The 15,633-nt window shown below is 37.7% G+C and overlaps 1 protein-coding gene across 24 annotated transcripts in view; it reads right to left on the reverse strand.

Moving 5' to 3' along the window:
- Positions 1-15,633, reverse strand: part of PPFIBP1 (PPFIA binding protein 1) — a 171,971-nt gene that overhangs the window by 53,624 nt on the left and 102,714 nt on the right. For all 24 annotated transcript variants that reach the window (XM_063785798.1, XM_054664398.2, XM_016923746.4 and 21 more), the window contains exons 3-4: positions 8,372-8,470; positions 6,710-6,915 (exon numbers count right to left, since the gene is read on the reverse strand). In XM_063785798.1, coding sequence (XP_063641868.1) covers positions 6,710-6,915; positions 8,372-8,435 — 270 coding nt within the window. In that variant the 5' untranslated portion in view covers positions 8,436-8,470. The remainder of the gene's footprint in view (positions 1-6,709; positions 6,916-8,371; positions 8,471-15,633) is intronic.

Below are 15,633 nucleotides of genomic sequence, written 5' to 3' on the forward strand. Positions count from 1 at the left end.
ACTGTGTTCTCAGGTGATAGATGATTTGATTATTTCTTTACCTCCTGCTTTTAGCCTAATTGGTATTTTAGTGAGCTCTCTTTACTACCTGATTGGTCGGGTGTGAGCTCAGTTACAAGCCCCGTATTTAGAGGTGGGTGTGGTCACCTTCCCCACCTAGAAAGCCTTCTTTTTATATCAACTTCCTTTTAATTATGAAGTATTACAATCAAGCATAAAGACATAATAAATGTTAACATCTTTCCTTTGTGTCTGTTTAAAAAATGTTTTTTATTACAGAAAATTTCCAATAGATTTAAAGTAGAGAAATGCACGTGATGAAACCCCATGCACTTGCCATTCCATTTCAATAGTTATTATTTCACGGAAGGTAGGAGTCTCACCCGCTGTTTTTACTTATAACATCATGCTGTGTTTTCCTTTGATTTTCTGGGTTCTATTGGTTTGCATTGGTCTACAGTTGTCTTTCCTGTTTCCCCTTTGTTTTGCTTTGTTCTTTCCTGAGCTCTGCTGTCCTGTCTAAATCCAAAATCAACATACAAGCAGTGATTTGCCACAATAATGCTTATTTATTTTATAAAACAGAAACTAATTTTGAGTGTAAGATTCCTAAATCAGAATGGTAAGTATCTAAATTAAAATGGGGAAAAGAAAACAGCCCCCTTTTTAAGGTCAACAAATGTTAAAGCATAGCTGGATTAGTAACACTGCATATACACAAATACACGCACACACCACATTCCAGCCAGTCATTATACTTATTTTTAAAACTAGTTATTAAGATTGTCACGCAGTCTTGATTTCATAACTCTGTTTTTAAACATTCAGGATCAAGAAAGGAAGAGTAAGGCTCAGTCCATGAAATCTCCTTTAAGTAAACATTATCTCTAGTTACCAAAAGAAATAATTACTATGACAGCATTTTGTACTCAGAATTATACCTCTGCCACGCATGCAAACATTTCCTGCATGCCTGCTCTCCACTAGACTCTGAACTATGAGGAGAGATTGAGATAAGACTTGAATCCTTCAGCCATGAAGAGCACAGTCATATTGCATTTGAGTTCAATACCATAATAAGGCATCTTACACCACTACTGTCCAAAGAGTCAAAGAACATGATATCAGTGATGCTGGAAACCAAGCAACCAGGCAGTGGCAGTACTCCGCTCCCCTGTCCTCTCACTGGTTGTGGTGGAATGAGGGCATGAGCTTCGCAGTGGGCAACCCGGGGGTGGGGGGCGGGTACATGTTTAGACTATAATATTACCCTAGTCATAGGTACACACCTAAGTCCCCTGAATTTGGGGAGGACAGAGAAAAAAGAAGTTCCCAGTGTTCCTAAAAGCGAAGCCCCAGCTCCTATCCCAGTACAGCAGCAACTTCATTCACTCAATATCTTCATTCACTCATTTATTCAACATTTGTTGAAAGCCAGCAATGTGTGACAGGATACAAAGATCTAGAGGAGGAATCTCTCTTCCACTTTGGGAAGGATAACATGAGAGCAAGAAAAAGTCCCTATTGTTCTTGTCACTTTTTCTTTCTTAACTCACTTTCCTAAAGGAACAGGGAAACCTCTTTCCATTCAGTCCTAACAAATACCAGTGGCCTAGGATTCCATGAAAAGCACATCTTTTACCTCTGTAAACGAAGAATTCTGCCGATTTGGTCAATTTGTTTTTCTGTGTCTGTGAACACTTTCCGTGGGAGTTTACTTGAAGACTAAGGGGAAAACTGCCTTAATTTTAGCTAGGATGTCTCAGTGAGGCACCGCATAACTCAGATAATTGTGATCACATATGGGATACAATCTTAAGATGTACCTTGTTTGCCAAGGCCTGAGAAAACATTTCCTGGAGGCACAGATGAAAAGCAAAGCTGGTCAGAAAGCAGCAGGGATCGGAGGGTGGTAGGACGGGACTGCTTCGTGGGGCTGGGAGTCGGGGACGCAGGGAGAACAGCCAGCACCCCTGCAGAGAGCATGTCCCATGGCTGAACTCTTTTAAGTTATGAGTATTTTTATTTTTATAGCAACTTTTAAAAATATACATTTGGGATTAATATTATCTCACTTTTAATGTAAAAATAAGAGAGAAGTGTATTATGATGATTTAACAGGTCAGAAGCCAGTCCAGAACACCTCACTTCACCTGTTTACCTATCTCATGGGTGATGATGCCTGCTTTGGCGTTACTACGATTAGTATTCACCATTAGTATTTCACTCACTTTGTTGAAAATTGTATTTTTGTAATTTCTGCTGACTTTGAGATGGCCTCATAATTAAAACTGCCAAATAGTCAGACACCTTTGGGATTTCACCACCTGATCCTCTGTTGACATGGATCAAGGTCATGATCCTCAGTTAAAAAAACATTATAAGAATGTTCTAGGGCAACTCATCAAGTTAGACCTAAAGTAAATAACTACTTGCTTAACTCAAACAATTAGACGTATTTTTCCATTTTCCTTCTTAAATCTGGAGCTTCATAAAGCAAGTAATTCTCCATTATTAATATCTGTGTTAACACATTATATTTTATAATTAAAACAGAAAATTCACCCTCAGTAATTAAACAAATATGTCATAGTCTACAGTTTTTTTTAACCACAGGAGACGCACTTCTGAATTTTAAAAGAAATTTGTTCATTTCCAGAAGCCTAGAGCTACACTAATAAATTCATTCTTATAGATTTAATGTCCCCTCACTGTAACAGGCTACTAGTGTTGGTATTTTATCACATTCAGTGTCTGATCATATGAAACAAACAGGCAGGAGCAATTAGCAGCAAAGAAATAACCTGCATCCTACAAGAAACCAGGGGATCTCCCTGGCCCAGGTAAAATGATAATTTCAACTGCAAATGCCCAGTTGCACTAATGAAAAGGTTAGTATCCATCTTAAAGTATAGGTCAAGTTGGTCATCATTAAACATGAATGGAACCTTAATTATATGTCTGTTATTATTAACAGATACATAACTATTTCCAAAAATTTTTGAATTTAAGTTTTTCTAAAATATCCCAGAAGCTTCTCTTCAGTCAGAGGAATGTTTGTACTCTTTCATTGCAAGAAGTGAACTATGTACGGGTGGTTTGTAACCTAACTCCCATTGCAACTGGACCCAACTCCTTCCCTCATTGCAAAGGGATGCTGTTAAACATTTTCCCTCTACTCTCTATGCTCTGCTCTTCAGTATTACCTTTCTGACAAGCCTTTGACCAGGCATATCAATAAGTGCTCAGCATATGTTAGTTCACAGGGTCCTTACAATCCTAAGTGGCAGTAACCATCATCCCCATTTTACAGACCAGAAAACAAAGACACAGAGCTTCAGACATTTTCACAAGGTCATATAAGCTTCAAAGAGTTAGGGCCAACATTAAAATTCAGGTCTGCAGTCACTGCAGCCTGCATTTGAAACTGCCTAGATACAATCCTGCCTTATCATTCACTGCTTCCTTTTTTAAAACATCATAATCTCTTTTATTTGGGCAGTTTTCCCATGTTCAATATGAAGGGGGAATTTGCTAGGATTCTGTGTTCCTTAAATTCTAGGATGCTATCAATTTTAATTTTTTATTGTGGTAAAATATATATGTAAAATTTAGCATTTTAACCATTTTAAAGTGTACAGTTCAGTGGTAGTAAGTACATTTACATTGTTTTGCAGCCATCACCATCATCCATCTAAATAACTCTTTTCATCTTGCAAAACTGAAATTCTATGTGCAATAAGTATTATCTTCCCATTCCCCACTCCCCTCAGCTCCTGGCAGTCACCCTTCTACTTTCTGTCTCTAAAATTTGACTATTCTAAGTACCTTATTACTAAAAAAAGGAAAGAAGGGAGAGAGGAAGCGAGGAAGGATCCGAGCTAAAATGTATACATATACCCATTTTAAGATCATAAAACACATCCCAACTTCTGAAATATTAAATTGGAAAAATTTAATATTATCAGCAAATTACTAAATTATAAGTATATAATCTTCTACTTGTTGGATTCCCAATGCTGGCCCAAGTTGCTTTTTGGTTCTAAAATAAAGTCTATCGTGGTAGGTGTGTGGTGACAACTTAATTTCACACCTACGCTTTTGTGGTTCCAAACAGCCAGCCCTCCTCTCTTCTTCTTGCTTTGTTTTTTGCCTTTTGCTGTCTTTCTTCTTTCATCCTGTCATTCTCTGTGTGCTTGAGAAAACACACTTAATTTGGAAAGTTGGGGGCAAGGTGACAAATTCATATAAATAAGTTAGATGGATAAAAATAAATTTAGCAACAACAACAAAAATTCCTTATCTCTCTGGATCTACATCTAGTTTATTTTGTTATTGTTACTTTTAGGATAAAAACGGAATCTTCATTAGTTCTGTAAAATATTTGTCATTTTGTGGATTCTCAAGGTTAAAATGTCAAATAATAAGACACAAAGCAACTGAAAACACAGATCAACAAGCCATTACCCATCCAAAGAATAAATTTAAAACAACTTCCATTCATTCAAACATGCAATCCACTTTATCATTCATGGAGCATCATTCATTACAAATATAACTACTGAGCCAGGCAGTCTTCTAAGCACCAGGAATACAGTAATTTTTTAAAAATAAGGGCAAAAATCTGATTCCTGATGCTTACATTCCAATTGGAAAGACAGAAAATAAATGATATAAACATCACAAACACATTGCACATAAGAAAATGGTGAATGCTAAGAACAAAATAAGCAGGGAGATGTAAGACAAGGAATAAATGGGTATAATTTTAGTTAGGGTGGTGATACAAGGCCTCACTGAGAGCATGACTTTTGAGTAAACAGCAGGAGAATGTGAGGGAGCTAGCCATGCAAATATCTGGCGAAAGAGCTTTCCAGGCAGAGTGAAAAGCCAGTGCCTGGAAAAGCCAGTGCAAAGGCCCTGAGGCCAGTGTACCTGGCATGTTTAAGAATCAGTGAAAAAGCCAATGTGCTTGGCGTGGAGCAAATAAGGAGATGTGTGACAAGAGATGAAGTCAGAAAGTCATGGGGAGCAAATCCTACGAGGCCTTGCAGCCCACAGTAAGCACTGTGGTTTTTACTCTGAGTAAGATGTGATGCCATTGGTAGTTTCTGAAAAAAGGAGTGAGTGTCATGATCTAACTTATATTCAGATGTAACCATCATTACTTTTTATCATTTCTGGAAATACTTTCACAGAACAGATTAAGCACATGTTAATGGACATGTTTTAGACACATGTCAAAAACTGAACTACAGGTACGCTTAGCCTACTATTGCCATTGGTGGCCTCTGGGTGTGGGATAGAAATACGTTCTTCTAACAATAGTAAATTACTTTTTCACTGCATGCTAAATGGTCAGAAGAACATGCAGTAAAGAAGGGGTGAGATAGGACACTGAAATAGACTAAGGAATATGCCAGGAAACACCAACTGCTGAGCATGAAGCAATCCCCAAAGAAATCAGCAAACCTGGACCTTTCAATCTCTGGAGAAGATATTTGCAGATCAAGTATGAAGTATAATAGTAAGGCATTATGTGTTTTAACAAGTAAAATGTCTCCAATTATCAAGTTTGTGTAGCTGCACCACCACTAAAGGATGGGTTGTATTATTTGCACTCAGAAACGCAGAGGTAAACCAGGTGGGAACACAGAGTATTCAGCACAGGACTGGCTGGGAGCTCTAATATTTGTGTCACATCATATGAAAATGTTTTAACTGTAGGATGTACTCTTAAGGTTCCCAAAGCAAGCAGTTTTCATGTCTACCACAGATCCAAAAGTAGATCACGATTCTTTCATACAATTCTTATTAGCTTTTATATCAACACAGTTAACTCATAAGCATATGAGTGCATCTTACTGAAAATTGAATATCCTTTAAGCACAAAATATCTCCTTTCCTCTGTCCTCCACTGAATCTGTTTTTGTGACATTCTTTAGATTTTATGTATTCATCACAGATTAAAACCACGGTATTTCCAACCGTGCCCAAAGGGTAGCTCTGCCACATCTTCAATTTTTGAGAAGGATGCCTAGAAAGCGGCCTCATTGTTCAGTGAGTAACACCATTAACCCATTTATGCTGGAGGTTGTGATTTTTTTTTTAAATGAGACCTTGGCGATGACTTTGAGCAGGATATAAATAACTCCCACAAGCTTAGCGTTCCAATAATGGAACACTGCGCATAAATGGGTTAAAGGCCCAACTCCACAATTTAATTCGGGAACTGGAACTGAAATGATTGCCATAAACCACTAGATGGCACTTCCGGTCAAATACTGCTGTAAATCCTGTTGGTTTTTGAATGTCTTTCATTATGCTTTCCATTTAGAATTGCTATTGGATCCTTTATGGTGAATAACCCAATATGACTGAGAAATCATCTATCATGTGCAAGATTCTTTCCCTTACAGGACTATTTGATTTAAGCCACAGTAGGTCATTCAGGCACAATCTAAAAGCCAGTCTGTTTTTATGGGCAGAATCAGGTGACCTGTTGTTGGTATTTATAAAATGTACACTAATAGCACTTTTTAAAAAGTTATCCTTAGAGTCAAAAGAAAATTAAGATATCTTAAGGAATAAAATCGGAGCATATCTGTTGCCCTAAACTTTTCTTGTTCTAATCAGCTATTCTATGTTCTAAATTTTGGAATAAGCAACAAAGGATTTATAACAAGAATTTATAACAGGCAGACCCTACCATTTGACTCTGAAGCCATTCAACAAGCGTTTCTGCTGTTGAATCTGGGATCTGGCATCTCAAGCCTTCTTTCTCATCTGTTTCCATCATCTCTAACAATCCACGCAGGTCTTCCACAAGGTGCAGAGCTCGCAAACTTCCCATGAATGGAGAGGTGGGAGATTGGCAATCAAAAATCCCATTGGAATATTCCAGAGCCTTAGAACCTAAGTTAAACAAAATCACAGAGAGAGCAATGGGATTTATGTTAGATAAAAATACCAAAGCCGAAGGTGGTAAACCAGTCTAGTCACAGTAAGGAACAATCAAAAGAAACAGAAAAAAGAGAATTCAATCACATAAATCTCTCCAAGTCAGAGTTACATGGTGCAAAAATTAAAACCATGTAGTTAATGGTAAATATCCATGGTCCAATTCGTAACTAGGAGGCCAATCATGGGGTATAGAAAGAAAAAGAGCCTGGTGGGCTTTGGTGTGAGGTGTGCTGGCCTCATGGAGATGATGGATAAGAAAATGGCAGATCAGAAAATACAAGTATTAGACCTGGTCCATTCCGGACCAATATTGGACCAAATGATTTCTGGCTTTGAAAAACTGTGGATGAAGGGTTATGAAATGAACCCAGATGAAGACTATCAGACTAAATTCTGAGGAAAGATAATGAGCTCAATGCATTAAATGATTATACTGGTGTGCCTATAGGACATTTCTGGACAGATATCTGGTTGGAAATTAGAGATAGGAACTGGAAGCTTAGCAAAGAATTGGGAAGGTAAATACATGCGAACGAGCTAAGCGCAGTGGCGTGTGCCTGTAATCGCAGGTACTTGAGGTGGGAAGATTGCTTGAGCACAGCATTTCAAGGCTGCACTATGCATGTTATTCACAGGTAATCATGCCTGTAAATAGCCACTGCACTCCAGCTTGAGAAACAGAGCAAGACCTCCTCTCTTAAAAAAAAAAAAAAAAAAAGATATGGCCGGGTACGGTGGCTCACGCCTGCAATCCCAGCACTTTGGGAGGCCGACATGGGTGGATCACGAGGTCAGGAGTTTAAGACCAGCCTGGCCAAGATGGTGAAACCCTGTCTCTACTAAAAATACAAAAATTAGCCAGGCGTGGTGGTGGGTGCCTGTAATCCCAGCTACTTGGGAGGCTGAGGCAGAGAACTGCTTGAACCCAGGAGGCGGAGGTTGCAGTGAGCTGAGGTTGTACCACTGCACTCCAGCCTGGGCAACAGAGAGAGATTCCATCTCAAAAAAAAAAAAAAAAAAAAAAAAAAAAAAAGATACGGGAGTCATTGGTGGAAAGTGAATTTTGAATTCAAGAAAACAGATCAGAACATTCATGTTCACTGGGTAGAGAAGTGTCCCTCAAAGTATGGTCCAGAGACCACCTACGCCAGAATCACCTGAGATGCAGATTCTTTATCCTTGATTAGAAACCTAGGATGGAACTGAAATTTTTGATACTTTAAAATAATGTTTGAGAATAATGCTGGCAGAAAATGGAGAAGAGGAACAAAGATGAAATTACAGGGAAGCAAAAGGCATAGGGCTAAAAAATGAAAATAAAGTGAAAAGATAATATGAAAGTTGTAGTGAAAAAGCCAAGTGAGGAGAGTAAATGTTGTGATTCTGTCTTTCACAGGATGCAGATCACCTGCTATGATACCATCCATCTGCTCCAACGCTGCAGCCAACATGTCACTTGCATCACTCATCATTTTATTATTTGTCAGGGGCAAATTCCAACCCAGATCTGAAAAAAAATAAGGTTATCATTACATCCATTAAATGACATAGGCTTGCTAATGGGTTTCTAATTCACCTTCAAATGATAACTCTGCTGTGTAGTCAAATGTGGAGCAAAAACTTCAGTAGTGGAGTAGCAAGCTGTGGCCAATCACCTATTGTAGCACAAGACCACATGCGATACCTATATCAGTTAATAAAGAAGATTCCATTCTTGCACTTGAGGTGTTTAAAATCCACTAGCATGGTTTCCATGCTGTTCTCAAGAACTCTAGGCCTCTGTAAAGGGCAACAGGGATGGCCATGGAAGCTTGCTGAGGGCCATGACAAGCACTGGCCAGACAAGACTCCTTTCTCCCTTTACCAGCCCCACCCAATCTCTGCTCTCTTAATTTCGTTTATTTTTGTTTGTTTTTGTTTTTTCTTTCTGTACAAGGGCTTAAGATTTGTCTAAGAAAAGGATTCACTAACACATATACTAAATGTATGTGCACACACACACAAACACACACATACACCCCTACTGATACTAAACATTTTGTAGTGGAGCCATAGCTATCACATATTGAGTGCCTATAGCGTTTCCTACACATTTACATAAATTATCCATAATCCTTAGTCAACAGCTCTATAAAATGTGTAAATTCATCTCCATTTTATAAATGAGGATAAAAGATGGTTTGATTTTTGCATGGAAACACAGCAAAGTAAATACAGCGAAGTTCAGTTTCTAACCTAGGTCTGTCTAACTTCCACTATAATACATAATTTCTGTTTACCTGATCCTATCTGAAGATGGGTTTATCCTGAAATTACATCACAATCTACTCATTGGTTTATCTGTTAAAAAATATATTGAGATAATGCTTGCAAAAACTTTGGTCATTGGCAGGAAAAAGTCAAGATAATGTGATTTTCAGCATTCATTAATGCATCAGGTACCAGACTAAGCACCCAGTAGATTCTCCCAATAGACCCGAATAAAGCTCTTACTATGTTATAGATACTGTGGTATAGCAAATACCTGGGAAATAAAGGGCATGCTGTTTCCCAGAAACCTTTGCCCTCTGTTTCCAAGCAGCCAAATCTCACCACTTTATTTTCACAAATATATTTATAGTTCCGGTATCAACTTCTTGGATCAGTTCCCAATTATGCATTCATTCTAACATAATGCCACATAATTGTTGTAAAATATTATTTTGATTTAAAGTCATTTCACCTAAGGATTTTCCAGAACTTTACTCACTTCCAAAGGTGAAAAATATCACTACCATTTATCTGGAAATACTACAGCATGAAAATACTCAAGGTATGTGTCTATGGTTACCCAGGAAACAAGGAATCAACAAGTTAGGTTATGAACCTAGGTCATTCCAAAAAATTTATTCACACACTCAGCCAGTGCACCATCCAAAGAAGCAGGACACATATTTAATAACCACTTATATATGTGTCTATATAAAACAAAGAGACACATACCAGGCTCAGCTATAAACATGGGAATATCAATAACACAAAGTAATGCCCATGTTAGAAAAACATATCATCTCACTAAATTAGAAAAAAATATTCATCTTTGTTAGCAACTATATTTTGTGTAGAGCATAAACAGTTCAAGTCCGATAGGTATAATAGTTACCGAGTTCTTCTCTGTTCTGTTTAATGAGCCTTTCAAATGCTATTATATGAAGGTATGAGACAATCTAGACCATGCTTTTCAAAGTAGTGAAGAACTAGTTCTTTAAAAATTTCCAATTCATTGGAGACAAATCCCTTCATTTAATAAAAATATTAAATGTTAAATAAATGTTAAATTGCTATGAAAGTTCAAAACGTTAACTTTTAATCTCTATATCATGTAGCAGCCTACATGTACTAGTCAGGGAAAAACAGTACATACAAGTAATAAACACATATGTAACATGGCGAAGGTGGTAGGTGCTAAGGGGAAAAATGGAGTAGGATAAGGGGGCCCAATTTGGAAGGCTTTCCAAATTAAACAGGTAGCCAGGGACTGGCATTAGAATCAAAGGCCAAAGATTTCTCTAATCAGTTAAAAGTAGTCAAATAAAAATGGTCCAGTTCAGTGGTATTCCAAGTGTAGAATTCCTAGAAATCAATGAAAAAATGGGAGGCATGAGGATATGAACAATCATTTGGCAGAAATGTTTTCAACCAATAAAAATATGAAAAGCTGCTTAGTATCAGTAATAAATGAGGAGTATAAAGGAATGTGATAATGCTTTATACCCAATTAGTGAAAAAAATTGACATAGCCAAGTGTTGTGGAGAATATGAATTCATAGAACCTTTACTTTTTGTTTGTTTTTTGAGACAAGGTCTCACTATGTTGCCGGTTGACTGGTCTTGAATTCCTGGGCTCCTACAACCCTGCAGACTCAGCCACGATTTTATTAAATCCAAAGGCAGTAATGAAGGAACAATGGACACATAGGAGAAAGAAAAATCAATAGCCAAGGTGGTAGACTTAAACTGAAGCATATAAATAATCATATTAAGTGTTGTGTAAGTTGGAGTAAGCCATGGGTATGCAAAGGCATACAAAGTGGTATATAACAGCGGAGACTCAGAAGCAGGAAGAGTGAGAGGGAGGTAAGGATGAAAATAGGTACAATGTACACTATTCAGGTGACAGGAGCACTAAAATCCCAGACTTCCGCTATACAATTCATCATGTAACTGAAAACCACTTGTAGCCCTAAAGCTACTGAAATAAAACAATTTTTAAAATAACATTTTTAAAATTACATTAAGTACAAATGCAATAAAAACTGATAAGAGCCAGAGATCATCGGATTAGTTTAAGTCCTAATTATGTGCTGTTAATAGAGACTTTAAATATAAAGAAATTAGTAAAAGGATGAAAAATGAGATAACATATATATGTAAGCACAGGAAAGCAGGAGCGGGTTTATTAAAAAACTACACATCAGGAAGTATGACTAGAAAGAAAGCTATTTTACAATGATGTTAATTCATCAGGAAGTCATAACAAGCACAAATGTTTTTGCAACTAATAACAAAGCTTCCAAATACATGAAGCAAAAACTGATGGTGTTAAGGGAGAATTAGACAAATTTAATCCACTTATATTTAACATAATATAAATATGGTTGACCTGGTTGGATTTAAATCTACTGATAAGGTTGGATTTAAGTCTATTGTCCTGCTATTTCTTTTCTGTTTGTCCCATCTATCATTTGTTCTTTTACAACCTTCTTTAGAATTGACAGGTAAGGTAGGAAAAAAAACTCAGTAACACACAAGATTTGAAAATATTATCAACCATCTTGACCAAATTCAATTTATAGGACAAAACACACAAATGCAGAATATACATTCAAGTCTACACGTTATATTCACCAGGATAAGGCATATATGCAAGGCCACAGAATCAGTTTCGATAAATTTCAAATGGGTTTTAAAGAACTACACAGAAGAGTAAGAAACACACAACCTGAAGTGGTGAAGTACTAAGAACAGACCGTCCATATTTATTAAAATTCTGCCTTGCCCATGGCTTGAGCTATTTTAGAGGCAGCCTAATTTGTCAGGCATCTGTGTTGATAAAGCTATGTTAATTTTCAGGGCTAGGTCAACGTATTTTTAAAAATGAAAAGGCTAAATAAAAAAGCTTTAGAAAATCCCCTGGTCTCTAAAAAGACTTTCTTAAGTCCTCATAAATATTTCTGAGAGGAAGATTCCCTGGGCTTCCTCACATAATTAATATAATGAAATATTATTCTAATACGATGGAATATTATTCTACAGTAGAGAGATGGAACAAATAATACATGCAACATTATGTTGAGCAAAAGAAGCCAGACAGAAAGGACCATGTACTGTATGATATTTTTATATGAAATTCAAGAACAGGCAATCTATGATAGAAGGTAGAGCAATAATTACTTACAGAAAATGGTGAGTGACTGAAAGGAGACACCAGTGGAATTTCTGGTCAGTATCTTGATTGAGATATAGGTTACACAAGTTTATACATTTGCCAAAACTCATCAAACTATGCAATGGTCTTTAAAGCTTGTCAGGCATAAAGAATCCCAATGTCAATCCCATTTAAGTTCTTTATTTTAACTAGGAAGGAACCACTCATTATTGGCTAAATGTTGAAAGCATAAAATTCATTTGGAACTAATTTAATTGGGAATGCCTTTGAAACAGATGAATTAATAATACTGTTTAGCTTCTAACTGAGGCAGATGTAATTGGTGCCCTCTGTAATTCCATGCATGCCAGCCCAACTTTTAACTGTCCAAGATTTCAGGGAGCCCTCTGCCATTGGATGTGGTGGTCTGAAAATGCTAGAGAATTAATGTCCCTTTAATATTTAAAGTTATCAGCTTTAAATATTCCAGCACACTTTCTCCCTAGAAAGAGCAAATTCTGATTCATGTAATCTACATTGGTTCCCAGAATTATCCAGACAATTAAGATCTACTCAGAGTGGTAACTTGTTTGATAATGCATAATTTATCAGTTCTCTTCTTTATTTCTCTAAGTCTTTCCTAGGATTACTTTCCAAATAAAACTTTGGTATTTGAAAAATTAGGAAAGAGAAGTTGGTTGTTAGAAATTAGAAATAAAAATTCCACTTTAAAAAAGAACTAAATAATGAATGAAGTTGGACATGCATGGACCTCTGCACCTTAGACTATAATGACAATATGTCATGAATCAAGGATCATGAATAATCCAATTATATGAACCTATAGTCCAAAATAAAAGGCTCAGAATATCCAGCTCCATTTCTTCCCATTCTTTGCTTACCCAGAAATCTGCTAGTTATAGTTGAGTTCTTTGGGTGGACAAAACCCCTTAGAAAATTACAACCTCACCATCCAAGGCCAAGCACAGTGACTCACACCTATAATCCCACTACTTTGGGAGGCCAAGGCAGGAGGGTCGCTAGAGCCCAGGAGTTTGAGACCAGCCTGGGCCACATAGTGAGACCTTGTCTCTACAAAAAATAATACAAAATATGCTGGGTGTGGTGGCATGTGCCTGTAGTTCCAGCTGCTCAGGAGGCTGAGGTGGATCACTTGAGCCCAGGAGCCCAAGGCTGCAGTGAGCTGTGATTGTGCCACTGCACTCTAGCCTGGGCGATAAAGAACCTGTCTCAAAAGTAAAGAAAAAAAATCCTAAAGAACAAAAAATTTCACCATCCAATAATTCTCACAAAATGGCAAATTTATTTCTGGATTCTAAGTGGCTAATATATGCTTCTTTGAATGACTTGCTAAAGAAAAAGGTACCAGGAAATACATTAATCACTACCACAACAAAGGAGTGAAGCTGGGGTTCAAAGTCATAGTTCGAACTGGAGAAGCCTCTTATTTGTTGGGTGATGTAAACGGTGAAATGAGCTCCGTTTGCAGGAGTTCTTGGGCTACGGTTTCCTATTCCAATGGCTTAATAAAAATAAATGTAGGAAAGTTTTAGATAAGCAAGCTCTTGGGGATAAGATTCAAATATTATAGTAAGAGACTAAACCGGGGCGGGGGGTGGGTAACCAACAGAAATATGTTCAGGGTATATTTCAAGTTTGGTCAGGACCCATTTAGAGCAGATTTGAATGGGGTAAAGTATCAAGGAAAGTTCCGGGCATGGGTGTGGTGGCTAAAGCATTGGCAGGACACCATAATTTTTTGCAGGGTTGCTGACTAACTGATGTTTTAGGTCAGGCTCACTGCCCAGTCTTCCTGTGAAGAAAAGAAAGGCCATAAGAAAATTAGCAAGCTTCTTTTAAATTTTTGTGAGAATAACATTTGTCCTAGCTTTCTCAGCTTTCTTTAGGTAAAATGCTTGGGCTTGAAAGAGAACCCTGAACTTCTTACCCAAGATAGATACAATTCACTGAGACTAAGACACTTAAAAGAAGGAATCTTCAGAGAAAGGGAGAATGTTCACATACATTCGACTATGCTGGTAGAACGCCACAGTATTCTGTGGTCATTATGAAAATAGAATATGTTTTCACACAAATTACTCATACCTTTCTCAACAGTTTCGTTTTTTTATTTTTTTTCCTGCCAAGAAGCTGTCTCGGAAGGTTAATCAATTACGCAATGATTGCCAATGTGTGCAGCAATACAATCTCAGCAAAGAGAAACTATCTTAAAAACAGAGACATCATATTTGCTAGCACAACAGGGTGACAACTGTCAACAATAATTTACTGTACATTTATAAATAACTAAAAGAATTGGAATGTCTGTAACACAAAGAAATGACAGATGCTTGAGGTGATAGATACCCCATTTACCCTGATGTGATTATTATGTGATGTATGCCTGTATCAAAATATCTCATGTACCCCATAAAGGCACATACCTACTATGTACTCATAAAAATTAATTTAAAACAAAAGCCAAACCAGATCTAAAGGGAGAAACAGGTACTAGTTCAGTGGTTTGGAACAGCAGCATCACCTGTGAGCTAGTAAGAAATGCAAATCCTGCCAGACATGGTGGCTCACGCCTGTAATCCCAGCACTTTGGGAAGCTGAGGTGGGCAGACCACTTGAGGTCAGGCGTCCGAGACCAGCCTGGCCAACATGGTGAAATCCCACCTCTACTAAAAATACAAAAATTAGCTGGGTGTGGTGGTGTGAGCCTATAGTCCCAGCTACTGGAGATGCTGAGGCAGGAGAATTGCTTGAACCCAGGAGGCAGAGGTTGCAGTGAGCCAAGATCGCACCACTGCACTCCAGCCTGGGCGATAGGGTGAGACTCCATCTCAAAAAAAAAAGAAATGCAAATCCCTAGACCCCACCCTAGGTCTACTGAATCAGAAACACCAGAGGCAGGCCCAGCAATCTGTGTTTTTCCGAGCCCTCCCACTGGCTCTGAGGCGCACTCAATCACTAGACTCACACACACTGAGGCCTGTCTTTCCTCCTTGGGACAACAAGCCCTGCCCAGATGAGGTGGGAATTGGCTGACAAGGTAAATAAGGGCAGAATTCCTCTCCCCACGCCTCAGCTTCTTACTTTACATCCAAAAATAACAGCTCTGAAGAAGCCATTCAGGTTTTAATTCAAAAAATCTCTCCCTTTAAACCTCAACCACTATAGGTACTTATGTGTGCAACATTTTAGAGATTCTTAAATACAACCCTCCTTGTTTTCTG

The sequence above is a fragment of the Pan troglodytes genome, chromosome 10 (assembly GCF_028858775.2).
Source record: "Pan troglodytes isolate AG18354 chromosome 10, NHGRI_mPanTro3-v2.0_pri, whole genome shotgun sequence".
In the NCBI taxonomy this organism is placed as follows: domain Eukaryota; kingdom Metazoa; phylum Chordata; class Mammalia; order Primates; family Hominidae; genus Pan; species Pan troglodytes.